The sequence below is a fragment of the Streptopelia decaocto genome (assembly GCF_964273445.1).
Source record: "Streptopelia decaocto genome assembly, chromosome: 3".
NCBI lineage: Eukaryota > Metazoa > Chordata > Aves > Columbiformes > Columbidae > Streptopelia > Streptopelia decaocto.
Window position 1 is genome coordinate 10,422,724 of NC_138656.1, and position 17,076 is coordinate 10,439,799.

At 38.5% G+C, this 17,076-nt stretch overlaps 1 protein-coding gene across 12 annotated transcripts in view; it reads right to left on the reverse strand.

Annotated features, from left to right (window-relative positions):
• Window positions 1-17,076, reverse strand: part of EHBP1 (EH domain binding protein 1) — a 225,715-nt gene that overhangs the window by 57,570 nt on the left and 151,069 nt on the right. For 11 of the 12 annotated variants that reach the window (XM_082048521.1, XM_082048525.1, XM_082048524.1 and 8 more), the window contains 2 exons: window positions 16,118-17,032; window positions 14,041-14,184 (listed from right to left, as the gene is read on the reverse strand). In XM_082048521.1, the coding sequence (XP_081904647.1) occupies window positions 14,041-14,184; window positions 16,118-17,032 (1,059 nt within the window). The remainder of the gene's footprint in view (window positions 1-14,040; window positions 14,185-16,117; window positions 17,033-17,076) is intronic. The other variant, XM_082048532.1, reaches the window with a different exon arrangement.

The window sequence follows — 17,076 nt, forward strand, 5'->3', positions numbered from 1 at the left end:
AAAAAGCACCCCCAAATTCACAATAAAATGGGGCTGTGTAGCTGTAAAATGGAAAACATCTCCTTAATCTAAGAGTTATTTTTAAAGAAATGTTAGCCAGCTTTTTCAAATGTTTATTTCTTTTTTTAAATATTATCTATGTTGTTCTGGAAAACCTACAATTCACTTGGTACAATATTTCTGATGTGAAGAATGCTGGCTGCAGAAAAACAATCCATTAGCAATTTAATGCCTTGTGTCATTGTGAAACTGAGAAACTCCTACTTTACTGAATAAAAAAAACATATATAGATATATTTGAAAAAAGAACGGCTGACTAAGTAAGTATCACCTTGTGCTACATCCAAGGCCTCTTGCTGGTTGTCTGGCTGCTCTTTTGTAGGCAAAAAGGAGCTGAACGCTCTCTGGCTCCTTAGATCTGGCCCAACAAATGCACTGCCAGTCATGCACATGGATCCAGCTTAAAACCCAGTGTGAGCCTAAAAGAAGCTAGTCAAACTGGCACCTACTCATGCAGAAGGAGATAGATTTGTCATGACAGGCTGATTATTCAATGTAAAGAAACAGTTTAGCTTTTCTAATCTGGTACAAATACATCTTTCTCAGAGAAAAAAGTAAAAGGTCTAACAGTTCAAGTATTTAAAGTAAAGAAACCAACAAAAAAATTGTAACGTCAAAGTGAACCATAGCTATTTGTGCTAGAGCATTCTGCAAAACAGCCCTGCAGTTCTACTCAGATAAATAAGATTTAACCCGTTTAACCCTTTAGGAGTTGCACATCTATGCGACGATCAAGGCGAGCATTTCTATTTCACACTGCACTTGCCTCTATGGCAAGTTTTAAGGAACGGCTGAAACACCTAATTCCCAATACACTTTATGTTTTCCTGCTCTTCTCGCTCGCCTGCACCGATACCAAAAGCAAAGCGCTTTCCTGGTGAACAATGCGAGGGCAGCCCTGCCTACTGCCGGGGCTCCCAGGGAAGATCCCTGAGAAAGTCGATCTAAACCCAAAGCAGCGACAAAGCCCTCCGTTAACTTCTTCCCTGGAATTTTCTCTGCTTACGCAAGTTTGTGTTCTCCCTCATCCGGGGAGTATAATTAAGGACAACAATCACCTAAGGCGTCGGGATGCAGAAGCTTGTTACGCCTGTCACCGTAATTGTCAATGCTGTTGGCGTTACCCACAAACAGGGTCTCAAGCATGCAGGCTGAGAAATATTCTGAGACAGTGCCATCACACATACAGGCATAATGTCCTATCAGAGATCAATCCTCTAAAGATGGTATTTTCTATGCCTTTCCCTAGCCGAGTTACAGACAGAAGTTAAAGAAAGCTGCTTACTCATTGTAGGAGTCAACATTCGTCGAGCTCCACTTAAGGGATTTTCTCTTGTGTAAACTTGATTTTATAATTAAAAAAAAAAAAGTGGTGTTATGAAACAAAGACTTTTGGCAAGTGTACGGGATGCGTAAGCTGGAGAGCAGCATCTTTCAGACTGCCATCCTGGGAAGCTTCCCTGTCAGGCAGGCAACACCGCGCCAAGGGAGGAGGACGTGCCCTCCTGAGGAATGCTCCCGGTTCACTCCCAGCCGAACAAAGCCGAGCGGGCTGCAGGGAGCCTCTGAAAGTTGGTTCCCCCCTCCCGCCTCTGAATTTTCAGGGGAGGGTGGTGGGATCCCAGTCTGCTCGCATGTGATGAGAATGGATAGAACAAGCTCAAATTCTGTGCCTCCCTGGATCCTATTTTGCAGGGTTGTTTTCTTTTTTTTTTTTTTTTGAAAATGTCCTGCAAACTGCTGGCAGCTTGTTTTTTAATGGAAAATACCAATCGCCTAGGATCTATACCTAGCCTTTTGCCAATAATGAGAAAACTTCACCTTCTGTCCCCAGCAATTCTTAGGAAATCTTTTGCTGTTATTCCTACAAATCCAATTACAGATTGTTGAGTAGCTAGTGGAGTAAGCTTATTGAGGAGTGTCACATCACTAAGTCGTGCGTATGTGTTTCAGTTTGTAATGTGGTCTGAGCCGCTGTAGAGGTGTCAACTTAAAATGCAAGTAAGTAGCAGAACAGGGCTAATCCCAGCCACTACTCCCCTGCAGCCAAATTGTAGCGCAATGAATGACAGTGGAAATGCAAAGATGCCACTGTGCTTATCACACACAGCCAGATGGTGGACCTGGATCAATGCACACATGCCACGATCAATGCATTTGATAAAGAATTAAGAAGAAAACTGTACATGTTATCAAAGAACTTGTACATGGCATAATTATGATTCTGCATGTGCTTACTGATGATATTGGAGACTCAGAGGCAGGTGATAATGAAACTGATAGGAAGAAATAGCTTAAAGGCTACAGCATATGGCCTCAGCACTAAGAAATCTTGTCAAATAGTTCAGAAAGCTTTTTTAACTGTTATTACAGGCTGCTCATAGTGCAAGCTGGTGGCAACGTTTTAATTTTTTTTTTTTTTAATATGAAATGTCAAAAAGTTACAAAAGCTGTACTTTTCAGAACGATTCAGAAAATAATTAAGACGCTATTGTGTTTTAAATACAGCGAAAAACCCTACAAGTAGAGAGAACATTCACAATTTTTGGGGTGGTGATGGTTGCGCATTTTTTAATATATATATATAATTCTTTGTTCCTGAATAAATTTCTTTAGACTTTGAGGTGGCTTGTGGCAGTTTAAGGAAGGTATCCGGGTAGCACTTTGCATTCAGCATGTCATTTTCTACAAGATACAGTTTCGATATTATTTCTTGTCAAATGTAGAGCTTTCCCTGTTACCGCTTGTGCTCTGTCAGCTGCATTACAGCCACCTTGGTTGTAAAAGAAGGTAATTAAAAAATTGCAGAAAATAAAGTCTAAAGTAATAATAAAAAAAAAGCATATAGGTTTATAATGTATAAAAGGTACCTAAAATACAAATTCTCATGCTCCAGTTGATAGATGAGCTGTCTAATCAACGCCTGGACGTAACTTAAGTGCTCTCATTAGTGTGAAGACCTTCAGGCTAAATATGACTAAATCCCTTAAAAATTGCTTCTGCAATAGAAAAATCCCCCTTACCATTTTCCTCTGCCTAAATCATATCAATTAAAAAGAGAGGGAGGGAGAGAGGCATTTTCACATGACTTTGTCTTAACTGACACTCAAAAAACTATCTGCTGAATCCAGTTTAAAATGTTTCAGCAAAAAAAGTTCATTAGCAATCAAAGAAACAAAAAATCACGCTGAGTTTAGTTTCTCTTTCACTTTAAACCTGGATCTTTAATCAACGCTAAGGCGTATAATGCCCATTGAATCCTTTTCCTTATTTTTTTCAACCCCAAATATTTAATCAACAGTGCAGCTTTACATTAAATTAGAAAATTTATCAAAACGAGCCTCCAGAAGACAGAAGTACGTATTTTATTTGCAGCGGGCTGAGGAGGGACTCCCCACCCCCCCCAAGCCCCGAATTTCAATTTGTCCTGACAAACCATTGGGTATTAAATTCTAAAGGCACGCAGAGTGCATAAAGAACTGATGGCTTGATTAGCTCTTGTGGTGCAATTGAAGGAGCTGTCTCTCTCCCCGCTTCTCCATTTTGAGAAACACTTTGATCTCCGTTCAAGTCAATTCATGAACATCAACTGACAAGACTGCATGAAACACCCCAATGGTTAGGCCCAAACTCGCAGCAAACTATTTGGTTTCATTAAGGCTTCAGGAGAAGTGACCAGTGACAGTCTTTTCATTCCGAAGCCAACAGGCAAGTGACTATTTAAACTTTAATGTGCACAATGTACTGCTGAAGGCCGCTACACCTATAGGCAGTCACTCAAGTATGAATGCCTTTACCTACTATTTTGTGACATGTGAACTACTAAGTGCAGCTGCAGTCTCATTAATGCATTTGCCCAGATTTGTTTGCAGGACTAAAGAGATGATTCGCGGTATTTCTGGTGGGAGAAATGACTGTATCTTCAAAGGAAGAAGAACAGCAGGTGCTATATAAAAGCCAGCGATTAAAAAAAGATTGTGTTTTTAAATGCAGTAATTTACTAAACATTTGCACGAACGTAGCAGAAATGTTATCCCTTCCAGCTGAAAATATAAAAGAACTTGAATCACATCACCTGCAAAATGCAGAGTGTTCAGTCCGGTTTCGAGCTTTGCTACAGTAAACTATTTACACACCACTTTTCCCCTTTTTTAGTTGCCCTCCCCAAAGAGTCCCACTTCAAAGAGTTCATTTTTGCACCGGTTCCTGTCAATGCAGGTCAGAAACACTAAAGTGGAAAGTGGCTGCAGTGCCGTGGCACAAAGAGTCTCTGCGGCTGAAATCAAACAAAGCCCAATTAAACTAATCATAACGTCCCAGTGAACACAAGGAAGCTCACCTGGTATTTCTGGACTTCTTGTGTGAATTCCCAACTCTACTTGGTACTTGGTACTATAATTACCCTGACCAAAATACTGTGAAATTACTGCTCTGATCTACTAATGGCTGCAAAAAATCAAGTCGTCGTGGTTTCATGCCAAGGGGCCGTAGCAAGGTGGCGCAATGCTTTCTGACAGAGACGACAACTTCTAAAAACTCAAAAGGGAAAATTAACGGGATGTGGTTTATGTTGCCAAGGACTGTTCATTAATTACCAATTTAATCACTGCTGGAGGCATGACATTACAAAAATCTGGCTGAAAGTTCTAATAGATTATGAAGACCACCTAAGAAGAGTGACCAAGAAATGTACAAAACAATTAATACTGTTTCACTGCTATCAAAGACACTCAGATTATTTTACATCAAGTGAAGCAAAAGAATTAGTAGCTTCACAGTGCCACCACTAGGAACTGTAAATACAATGGCACACAATTAGTAATGCACATGTGACTTTTCGTTCAAGGCATATATCCTTGGGAAAGCCAGAACATGATAAGGAGAACAAAAGAAACATTTTTAAATGAAATGAATAAAGATTTTAACTCTACCCTTGTGCATGCTGAGCAATAACAGAATAGGCGATGCAAAATACAGCTTTAAGTAATGGCAATATCATCCTGGGATTCACAACAGCGTGTACTGAACATCCACACTGAAAATGTCCACAGTTATTAGCAGCAATAGAAAAAGAGTATTCCAGACGCTAAGAAACCCGCGTCTCGCTTTGTACACAAAGGGAGAGAGCTCTGAAACACTGTGAGCACTAAGACTTTCTTTATTTTGCTTTGTTTTGTTTTTTTGTTCTTTTTTGCTAATATTTATAAACAGATAGAAGATGTTTAAGTTTTTGAACTGATGCCGTTCAGATGATCTTAAAATTCAGTTAATAAATTGACAGTGTATTTTCTGGGAGTGTGCAACGTAATGTTACAGCTGCAGACCACACAGCACCTTGAACTTACATCCACGTAGTAAATAACCACATATGTATATATTTAGGCTGCATGCTTAAGTGGTGTAAATAGATACAGCTTAAGGAAATAACAGCACTAAAACTCAGCTGAGAAACCTAAGCATTTATATTTAAAGCTGAAACTGCATAACATTTGTCTTGCATTATCAAAGGTCACACTTTATTCATGAAATCCCTCCTGGTATAAAACTGACAGTGTATACTAATTCTTCTCAGAAATGAGTTTACTTGCACTAATTGATTTATTTTCCCAGCTACATCAGGGAGTTGTCAATAGCGGTAATATTTTACAGTGAAATATCACAACTTCATAGTAAGAAAGTGCTTAAACAGATCAAATATGAAGTCAAAAGACGTAGAACCTTCTTGGAAAGTTACAGATTACTTCTATTTTTCATGTATTGAGTAATGTTAAATGAAACAACTTGTTTGTTCTTGCCATCAAGGAAATGAGATCAGGCTATCTCAACCTTAGCATGTCATTATAAAGAAGTAAATATCAGTTCAGTTGTGGTTTTGAAGTGTTCAGTCAGCAGGTCTAACCTTAATTTAAAGAAAAGTATATTGTTAAAACAGCTATAAAAGTTGGAATGCTCATGAAATGTAAATACTACACAGCATAGTCTTATCAGCTTAAACCATATTTAACCACTTTATAGTAGCATACAGACAGGACATACAAATGAACAACAGAGAATAAGTTACCAAAGCTCAGAGATTACCAAAATATTGTTCAATCTTTTTACCAATTAGATGGTAACTGCTTCTTTGTAATCTCAGGAAGATCTAGTGATCATATCTAAATCTGGTCACAATTATCAGCATGACAGACTAGTCTTTTTTTCAATCAATATTTTCCAATTAATATTAAAAGACCAAGGTTGCCATCTGCAAAATCCTAGACCTCAATAAATTCATGTTAGATGTTTAATTAATAAAGATCAGCTTTTATCTCTTTGTTTTTTAAGAAAACCAAGATGGTAGTAACTTGGGAGTGTTTCCTTCAATGAATTAACATTACCACCTCAATCACAGATATTTATTTTCCAGCTGAGGAGACTACAAACCAAAATTCACTGATAAGCTAGATGCCTTTCCTAATGCAACAGAAGTAGAGATTCTAGTTTCATGTAGAAATAAAAATTAATGAATAAAGCTATCCAGTACTTATTTTCAAGAACCTGTTAAAATATTTGGAGGAAAGAATACTTGCAATGCCAACTTGTGTTTAAGGCATCTTTCAATCAAATTAAAAGAAGCCTATTTTTTGTTGTCTACTGTGAATTTGCATTTGTACCACTTTATGGTCATTTTGACTAGAGTTTACTTTTTGGTCACATATTAGAGCTGGATAGTGAGTAGCTTATTAGCTCAGAGCGGCAGCAGATTATTGCAGGACATGATCAATAAATAGGAACACTTATTAAAGCATTTTCTCTGAGCATTTAAAATAATTGCTTATTTTCATTTTACTGCAGCTGTCATATCCCATATCTGTGCAAATGTATGCAGTCAAAATTAAAGTAAGAGTATACAAACTCTTTCAGATTTTGTCAGTTTCTGATGCTTTTCTAAAAAGACTTCCATTTCTACTAGTCCATTGGATACAAAAAAGTTATCATTTTGCACTCAAATATTTATGAAAATGAAAAGTAATGGGCAAAACAGATTGACACCTGAAGTAGAAAAAGCTTATTAAATATGAATTAGATACAGCTGCAACAAGTCCTTTGAGCAAGGGAGTAATAAAAAGCAATATTCCGAACAGAAAGAAACAATCTTATGGCATAGCCTGTTCATGCTGCCCTGTGTATACAGACAGTGTTTGCATGTTTGGAGGTACCAGTTTTTTGGTGAGGTACTTCGTATCTGCAAATTCTACTACAAAAGCTGAATATAGTTCCTGCTGCTCTTTCAAACATATTTTTAAATATATATTTAGGCAGCTATAACTGTCATTCAACGTGAATAAATATGAAATAATGGTAGCAGAGATAAGTAAAACCAAATCATTCTCTGTACTGAAAGCAGCCTGGCAACAGTTGCATTTAAGCACAGCAGTAGCATCCAGATTGCTCTCTGAAAATATCCCTTCACTTGATATTAAGTTGGTTTTAAATACTTATTGTATAAATGAAGTCCCTCACGATTTTTAGTGTAGTCATCTCAGAATGCTGCTGTGAAGAAAGAATTACTTTTTTCCTATTTCACAAGAAGCAAAAGAGAGATTGAGTTCCTCCAGGCACCACAGTGTTGAACTCCTGTATCCCAGAACCTACGCTGAATTCTAAATATGCAAAATTTTTGGCTGAATCCATATGAGGGGCCCAGTCCTGCACCTGAATTCACCAAGGAGGAATCCTTAGTTCAAGCAAAACCCAAATAACTTCAGAAACGATCTGTGGCCTGTGTTAGGAAGAAAAAACCATCCTTTATCAGATGAGCACTATTTTTCATGAATTCTATGCCAGATGGCATTCTCTGCTAAAGCAATCTACTTTGCAAAACCAACTTAAAAGAATTTGACACATGATTTTTGAGATACCAGAAATAAAATTACTGAGCACAATCTTAATTTTCATCCTGCTCTGTAGCCTTTACAATAGGGCCTTGCCGCCACCTTTCACTTCTATTGTCAGCCCAGATCTGAGCTCTACCCTGTGGCTTTCAATACTTTGGTTTATTTTCACTGTTCATCAATATGTAGCAGCATTCTTTATTCCACAATATTTAAATCTTGCTCTGTAGACAGACTTATTAATTTCTTCAAGGGCTTTTCTACAGTGCTTGTCACTACGGTATTTAAGTGCCTCAAAGCATTAATCACATCCCCTTCTCACAACACCCCATGTTGGTGTTATTACCCTGTTATTCGGATGAGAACTGAAAAGATACTGCTAAAAGGATCTAACACTGGGTGCTCACTCTGGGAAGCCTATTTTCCTTTTTTTTTTTTTTTTTTTTCCCTTTTTCAGCATACAAAACTTTATGCAGCCCTTTATGAGTCTCAAGCACATCTCCCAATGACTTCCCTGACAGATCTGGATGCTCAATACATCTGTAAATCAAAGCTTCGCCTCAAATGGCAAGGGAGAAAGGAAGGATACCCAGTTAATGACCACTTGGAGGAAGTTAGGTTCAGAACACTCAGCAGCACTGATCAGGAACTCTGAGGCAAAGGCAGCATTACATTTAATTCTTTCCAGCACCTTAACCGTGACCTAATCTTTTTGCTCCTTGCAGTCCCTGCTTCATTTGCTGTTCACCTTCCAATTTCTGCAACCAGAAGGACAGAGGTACTCTGGACAAACAGTGTTCTACATCACTTCAATCCTCTGAGCTAAATGAGACACAATTGCTTTGGGGAAAATAGTAGGTGATCACATAATTAAAGATTGCATCATAATGCATATACACAAAAGAGGTTAATTAAAGTTGCCTGTGCATTTCTTAACTCCTAATTCCATTCTCTATAATCATGCTGACTCCATAACCATTGCCATTTCAGTTTACAGAGTAAACGACAGCTGCAGTAAATTTCCATTCTTTATGTGAACCAGTCACTAAAGGAGAATAAGACGAACGTTTTGCCACTGGCCTTTGCAGACATTTGCTGACAGCAGAGTTATGCTGAGAGTCAAGAATTACGAATTTCACTCCAGGTTCTGCAGGTGAGGGTTCCTTGCTGGAAAGACTTTTTAGGCCCATCCCTCCTGAATATTTCCCACTCATTTCCATCCCCTCCAGCCTGCCACTTTGCCAGTTAGGGTGCACAGACCAGCTCCAATCTCCTCGCCTTTCCAAAATCTCATTCCAGCCAAGCTGCTGCTGCTAACAACCATCACTACAGGTTTATACTTCACAGCATCTGGTGGAAGCAGATATGTCCATTCTAGCCCTGTGTTGTTCATTGTGAGAAAAGGTGAGTTAAATAAAAATGAATAAGCTAATAAAAAGGCTCTCCTGGTTAAAAGCTGCGTGATTACTGCTGCTATACCAGATTGGAAATGACAGAACCACCCTGTGAAAGAGTCACTACATACACACCTACATCAAGAAAGCAAGTAGAAAGGCTGAGCTGTTTATAAATCTACCACAGAGAAAGGGATCCATGAGGGGAGCAGTCTGTTCACAGAGCTCTTAAGCTAATTCTTCCAGTCTCCAGAAGGCGGCATCAATTTTAAGGCCGCACCTATGATCCTCCCAAACCATGAGCATGTTCTCAAGGAGTTTCTGATCAACGTGGTCCCTTCGCAGGCTTCAAATACCTGTCTACAGGCTCACACACCTCCATACATGCTGGCATGCATACGGCTTGCAGATTGACGGTTTCTGAGAAGCGCAAAATGAGCAAACCTAATAATAAAAAGCTCCTACTACACTGCAAGTAGGGAACAAAAGGGAGAAAAGGGGCTAATATGATACAAATAGAGGAAGTAAGCAGAGAATGACAGGACTTAGTCAGCTGGATTGAACAGGAATGGAAGATGATGGGGCAGAAGGCACAGAGGGAAGATGCCTAAGTGCAGAAAGGGTAAAGAGAGCAGGTATTAAGAAAGAAAAGTTAAAAAGGAGAAGAAGGGGAGCAGAAATGGACAGGGCAGACAGCTGAAACACAGAGAGAGGAGAGAAGACACAAACTAAAAAAGGGGAAGAGGATACATCTTGGGATGCAATAAGAAATATGTGATTTGGAGGAAAATGGGATTGAGTTAACTCATTTATGAGGAAATGGAGGGCCTTAAACTTCTGTTCCCACAAATCCATAAGTTAAAAAAGAAAAAAAAAGTAAAGCAAGTGAGGATACTGACATTGGCCTAACCTCAGAGCACAAACATGAGAAGATGAAAGCACACTGCAGCAAGAAAGAAGACTCAAGAAAAGGGGTAAACAACCAAAAGAATGGACATGGGAAAACAGCCAGTTCTACAGGAGAGCCCAGGTATCGGTCAATAAAGAGACAACAGAGATTTTTTTTAAAAGCGAGGGGGGAAAAAAAAAAAAATGTAAGTCTAGACTACATGACTACTTGAAATAGAATACAATATTGGTTCTATAACACCAGAGGAAGGGTAAGGCTTAGGCTGAAGTTCTAAGGTATTTGCTCTTTGCTTAGAGGAGAAACAGGAACGCTGTGTTTTTGCAAAAAATACTTTTACAAACAAATCCGGTAAGCACATACCAAGTAACCTGTATTTATGATCATGGGACAGACTGGGAAATTTCCTCTCTTTTGTTGACCTCAAGCAGCAATAAAACCCCACGCACTGTATATTGTTCTCACTTGTTTACTAAGAAAATGGTGATTCATCTTTCTCATGTGACAAATGTAAAGTGGTAACAGTAAGGCAAATGAGACACGATTTTCAGAAGTAACCAATGACTCTGCAGGCTTAGCTTAGCTGCGGTGACCGATTTTCAGAGCACAGGCAGAAGGACCAGGCTGCTTAAAGCTCTTTTCATGAAAGTATCAAAAAAGGTGCAAAGGCAAACTTCAAGAGTTACTATTGATAGTATTGTCCCTGGACTACCTCTTTAAAGTTTTCTTATTTAAAATTACATCTTCCTATTTGAAACCGTTTTCTTTTCAATCCCTCTCAACCCATCCCCAAAATGTGCCTAGTCCAATTCCCACAAATAAATACTGATTCTCATTATCACAACTCTCATTTGGATAACTCACTACTACACGTTACCACACACTGACACATACAGCACTGCTTTGACTCAAAGTTCTTATTATTAATCTTAATGACCAGAAAAAACAAATAGAAATAAAGTTTGTGCTCTTTTCTACCAATTAAATAAGCAATGACCTGTAGTAAACCAGCACAACTATATCAAATGGAAATGTCTCATCTCTATGAAGATCAAATATGTTAAAGAACAGCAGAAATCAATGTATTTTATCTTGTATTTACGTATGTTGATGCATACGCACATCCTCATTCAGAACATACACATGCATAGATATGTATATAATATTTGTATAACATAGGTATACATTATACACAGCTTTGTATATATTATTATATATAAACTTTATATAAGAAATATTAATACTATACCAGCCTCTATTAAATACAACCGCCTTTCACAATGCACATTGCCCACTGAATTGCATTAGAAGAACACTGATCTTGGTACGTACTCAGAAAATGTCAAAATTACACTAGCTATACAACCCTGTATTGGTTCTCATTTCATACAGTCTTTAATTGCATAACCCATATTTTTTTTTTCCTACAGGATACTTGTCTTTCCCACTGGTCATGAATGACAATGTTCAGTGAACAAATAACTGTTCAATATCTCACTTCGCCCTCATCACTCACTCTTTGCCCCACACCTTGTTTAAAATACACTATTTAAACTTCTCTGAACATGGAATTATTACTTTCTTCCAGAGCATTTCTGTGGCACTCTTCACTATCACATAAGAGTTCCCATCTCCACACACCCTTCTGAGCTGAGAAGCCTCTTTTGTTATTCTTATATTACAGTTGGCTCAAGTCAAGAGCTCTCATTACTTTTTTTCTCAGAGCGCCCAGGATTTCAGAGGGGCCAGGACCATTTGTTCTCTTTGACTTGGCTACAGCTGGGTGCATTCCAAACGTCCAGAAATCAGTCCCCAAGAGTCTTGGGCTGGAAATCAGAAATCAAGGAATCTGCCACCTTGAGTATGTTGGGTTGAACGTACCTTCTCAACATCGTAAAAAAAGGTTCTGATGGAGGCAGAAAGAAACTTTGGCTCTGCAGACGGGCCCTAAAACACTGCCATTCCCTTTCCTGCAGGCCTCTAATTAATTTTTCAGCTTCCGTAATAAACGAAATAAGGTCCATGGGTAATCTGGCTGCCTGAACTACACAATCCTGAAAACCCTCAACCTGAAAACTGTGTCCCCATCTCCTTTCCTACAGCTGGCTTTCATGGCCTAGACACAGTCTTCATTTTTGTCTAACTTCACGTTGCCATCTGCCTCCTCGTCATCTACTCAGGGCACCTCTCTTCTGCATGCCAGTGGGGTGGCTCCTTTTCCTCCTGTTTGCATTTCATCAGCAGGAGTTTGAGTCTTAAACAGAAAGCTTTGCTTTCCAATACTACAATTTGCATCAGAATGGGCCCTGATCCTTAGGGGAGCAACAGTAAAAGATGCTCTTGCTGTGCTGTGTCCATACAGACAATTTTTACTAACACTTACCAACTCTTCTGACCTTCGAGACTCTTTGACAATATTGTACTATTAACACAACTTTGATCATTTTGAACAGATTTTTCAAGTGGATGGAACCTTCTGCCCATAAGACATTTTTGACATGGATAAAACAATGCCTTATGCAGCCTAACACAAAGAAACAGATGAAAAGGGGTTTTTGAAGTAAAAGAAAATTTACCTTGAGGCAGAGACCTGATGGGGAAAATTTCAGCTCAAACAATGAAATACTCAGAAAGTTGTAAAATCTTTGAAAATATGAGCTTGTAATAAAACATGTTAGGTAACTTTAATTACAGCTGTTCCTGTGTGAGTAGTTGCCTATAGTTGTCTCTTTTAATGCTGTTTGCTTTAAGAAAAACGAATTTTAAAAAAATCCAAAGTGAAATTTATATAAAAGTACACTTATCTAGGAAAAACTTAAATAAAAAGTAGTAAAAAAAGCTTATATATAATTATGCTACCATTAGACAAGTAAGACTTGGCTGCATACATGAACATATTTTGAAGAAAAAAAGTGTCAGTTTGGGGAGAGGAATTGTTAAGAAAAAAAAAGTACAGCATGGATCCAAGACAGTTAAGAGAATGAAATGAGATATGTAAATCACTGTCTTCATTTTTTGATTGTATGATCCCATTTATGTAAAAAACAGAATCTGCTCCTCAGGACCAGGCTCTGAAAGATGTGAACTGGTAAAGATTGGAGCCTTTCTCTGTATCATTATTTTTGAGTTACATTTACCTTCTCAGTTGCTAGTACAGTCTGTAACGTGCAACATTCAGAATCACAAAACCCGCATTGCAAAGGTTTGCATAAAAATTAATTAGCTTTCATCTCCAGAGAAAATGCATCCTTCCAAGTCACCACAGAGGCCACTGGAGGTGCAACCATAGCTGCTTCGACACTGGAGTTCATTCCCCAGCTCCACTTTCCCATCTCACCAGCATAATCAACTTTGGTGATAAAAAGGAATTGTTCCATCAACTCTTTTACAAGACTGTCACAAACAGCCTCATTCACAGCAACAACACTTACGAAGCAGCAAGTAGTTGACATCACAGGCTCAGGGAATGCATTTACATTAAGTGAAAAAAGAGAAGTAATCAAAAATAGCATAAATTACTTCACTATCATTTAGAAGCAACTTTTGTTTTTGTCCCATTAGAAACTTCAGTGCCAATCAAAGAAGGTGCTCCCAGACCTCCGCCTCCAGTAAAGTTTAAGGCATCTTTCTGTTGGCCGTAACAACAGGAGAAACAGGCTTTAAAAGTGAACTAAGTTTACATGACACATCAGAGTAATTCAGCGTGGAAAAGAAATATTCTGCAAGGACATGCCCCCCACAAAAGCATATGTACATGAAATAAATTTTAACTATGTAAACTGCCATAGTGGTCAGTATTTCTTACATCATTCAGCTGCTTATTGCGGGCTGGGATGATCGTATTGGTTAGTTGCTTATTCCCTGCCTTTAAAGCTGCATCTCTTCTTGCTTGCTCAAGCAGAACTCTTGCTCGTTCTTTAAGTTCTTCCTGTCTTGACAACATTCGTTGCTTAAAAATAAAGAAATATAATTAAGAGCAAGATGGCCTCCGGTTACTCAACGTTTATATAGCAGTTAATAGCCAGGAGCCTTCCTATATAATAAAGGTCAGGAGTCACATGGATTACAGTTTCATGAGGTGAAAGAGCATTCTATAGAAATGAAAAGTAAAGATGATCAAAATGTAAAATTAAAAAAGTCATAGGCCTTTGTAATATAAATAAGAATTTTCTCTCCTCCCCTTAAAACTTAATTTCTATCAATATTTAATGCCTTTAAACTGCAGCTGTGGAAAAAAAATAATTGGCTTCATGGAAGCTAGGTTAAATGTGCTATGTGTTTACTTATTTACTTTAATATGTATGCAAATACAATGTTTCATTGGCTACTTATATGGGTATCTCTCATAACTTAAATAGAACACAAAGAGGTGGGGTAAAACACAAAAAACCCTGAAAAAATATCTGCTTCTACTTCATTTATGAACATCCACAAGCGTCCCCTCTTCATACACATGACTGATTATATTGTAGAGTAGAAATAACAGCATGAGGGCTTCTGCATAGGCAACATGAGCAGCTCCTATATATACATACTCCCAAACGCTGAATTCTTAGTCAAGGTCAACTGTGAAAACTCTGGGAAAATTTGTCTCTGGGCCTTTACTGGAGGTAGAGCTGGGACAGATGTTGCAGGTTTGTTCCTGCAACAACCATGTGGAAATTGAGATGGTTGACTCTAACCAACAGTTGAGGATTCAAAGTTAAGATTGAGAATCGCATATGAGACTTTCTTACCATGTGCAAATGCACAGATGATTAACAACAGAAAACCATCTTTAAAGTCATCACTTCCTTTTTCTTGGCTTACACATGAAAATCTTCATAGAAAAGACATCCTCCTGCTCTGTTAATCTGTATGGGCCAAACTGTTCATTTCTCATCCAGTACACAGAGCTCATGATGAAGAGAAACTTAATGAGATGTCACCGATTAAAAGAAAAAATTAGCTGGCTATGGAACTAATATTCAGTCACTAACTCCCGTCTGTGGATTGTTTCTCTTGCAAAAAAATGAATCCTTATGGTGCTTACTCAGAAGAAAACATAAAAATATTTGAAGCAATCCACACTACCAAAAGGCTGGATATATTCTCTTCTTGTCAGAGCTAATGCCACAAGACTGAAGTCAGAACTCAAGAAAGATCTTCACAAGGGTTAAGTTATAATCATGCTTTGGCATTTTTGTAAACAGGGCTGATGGCATTTTTACATATTTTTTCTGATGAAACTATTTATTGATAGTACTCAGCATTTATGTAATATTCAACTTTTGTCCCTACAATAAATCTGCAAGGTAGGTGGGCATATCCTTTGTATCTTTATAGAAAGAAAAATGATATTGTGGTTAAGTAAGATGCTCAAGGCCACTCAATGAACAGCATAACTTAATATTCTGAAGTTTCTGCCTCACCATTGTGGGCTATGTTCACAAAGCCATGCAGTTTCTTGAATAAGATTTGGAAATATGTTTGGTATATTTCAAGGTGTTCAAAACTCTACATTTTTTGAATATTGATCAATGAATTGATAAACCTTTTTCCAGTTTCTGCTTCAGTGTGCAATACTCAGAAGAAAGGTGGCAAAAACCTTGAAGTCATCTTTGAGCTGGTTGAGAATACAATGTTACTTCCTTTAATGGTAGAGAGGTTGGAAAGATTGACAGTAGGATAATTCCTAGAAATAAATGTTTAATGTAAGGGTTCTTTTTCAGTGTTACCTACTTTCAGTCAAAGTGTTTGTTGCCCATAAAAAAAAAAAAAAAATACACCACCCACCTTGCAATTTATACTGAAGATACGACGTAAATTACAAACATAGAGGAAAAACTTGAAGAGCATCTCCATCCTGACTCACGGGCATATCAAAAGTTTACATTTCTTACCTGGGCTGTTTTTGCAGTTTGATCTGCATGATTTAAAGCCATTCTGGCATCATTGTCAGAATCGGATTCTGTTTGCCTCGGAGAAGCATGCGGTTTCTTTGCAAGATCGGTATCCTTATTATAGGAGTATCCAAGCTTAGAAGTAGGAGATAAACTCAGCTTTGTAACGGGTGAACCAGGATCTGCTCTTGTGCTCTCTGTGGATGCTATACATCCCAGCTTTTCTTGCTCTGAGAAACCAATGGTACTGTCTGAGCTCTGGTGTCTCTTCTTGTCGTTATCTTCATAAGCAACTGTGGGAGACGCGTTCCCATTTTGATCACTGACATGTGCCAAGTCACTCAAGTCTAAAGCGTCAGCTAACAGCAATTTCTTCCTTCCCAGCGCGGGCTGCACTTGTGTTGTATCTGTGCTGCTACACTTCCCAACGTCTTCAGATGCAGAAGTTCTTCCAGAGCTCTGCTGGGATTTTTGTGGATCTGTGTCACTTCGAGTCCTGCGAGAAGAAGGGGAAGCTGTGCTTGGGCTTAAATGGTCATCGGGAGTCTGATGCTCACTCTCAGATTCACCAACACCACTGTCATTTACAAATACGGAGTCGTCCTGAGAAGCAAAGTCTGCCAAAGCACTGTCTGGCGGATGCAGCTCGGGCTCCCGGTTCAGGTCATTCAGCTCTGCATAGAATTTTTCCTGGTCGACAGAACTGTTGGTGTCCGTTTCGTAGTTACCCACTTTATATGTGCTTTTACTACTGTTCTCCTCTATTTGAACCACGTTTAATTCTTGGCCACAGAAATGCGCCCTTATTTGATAGAGATAGGTCATAACAGTCAGTTTGTCAGGTATCGCTAATAAAACCATGTCAGAAGGTTCCAGCAATCGGGATATTCCTAAACTGGCAAACCCATCGTATGCCTTTAAAAAACAGACAAAACAAAGATTACAATGCGGCAGTTTCT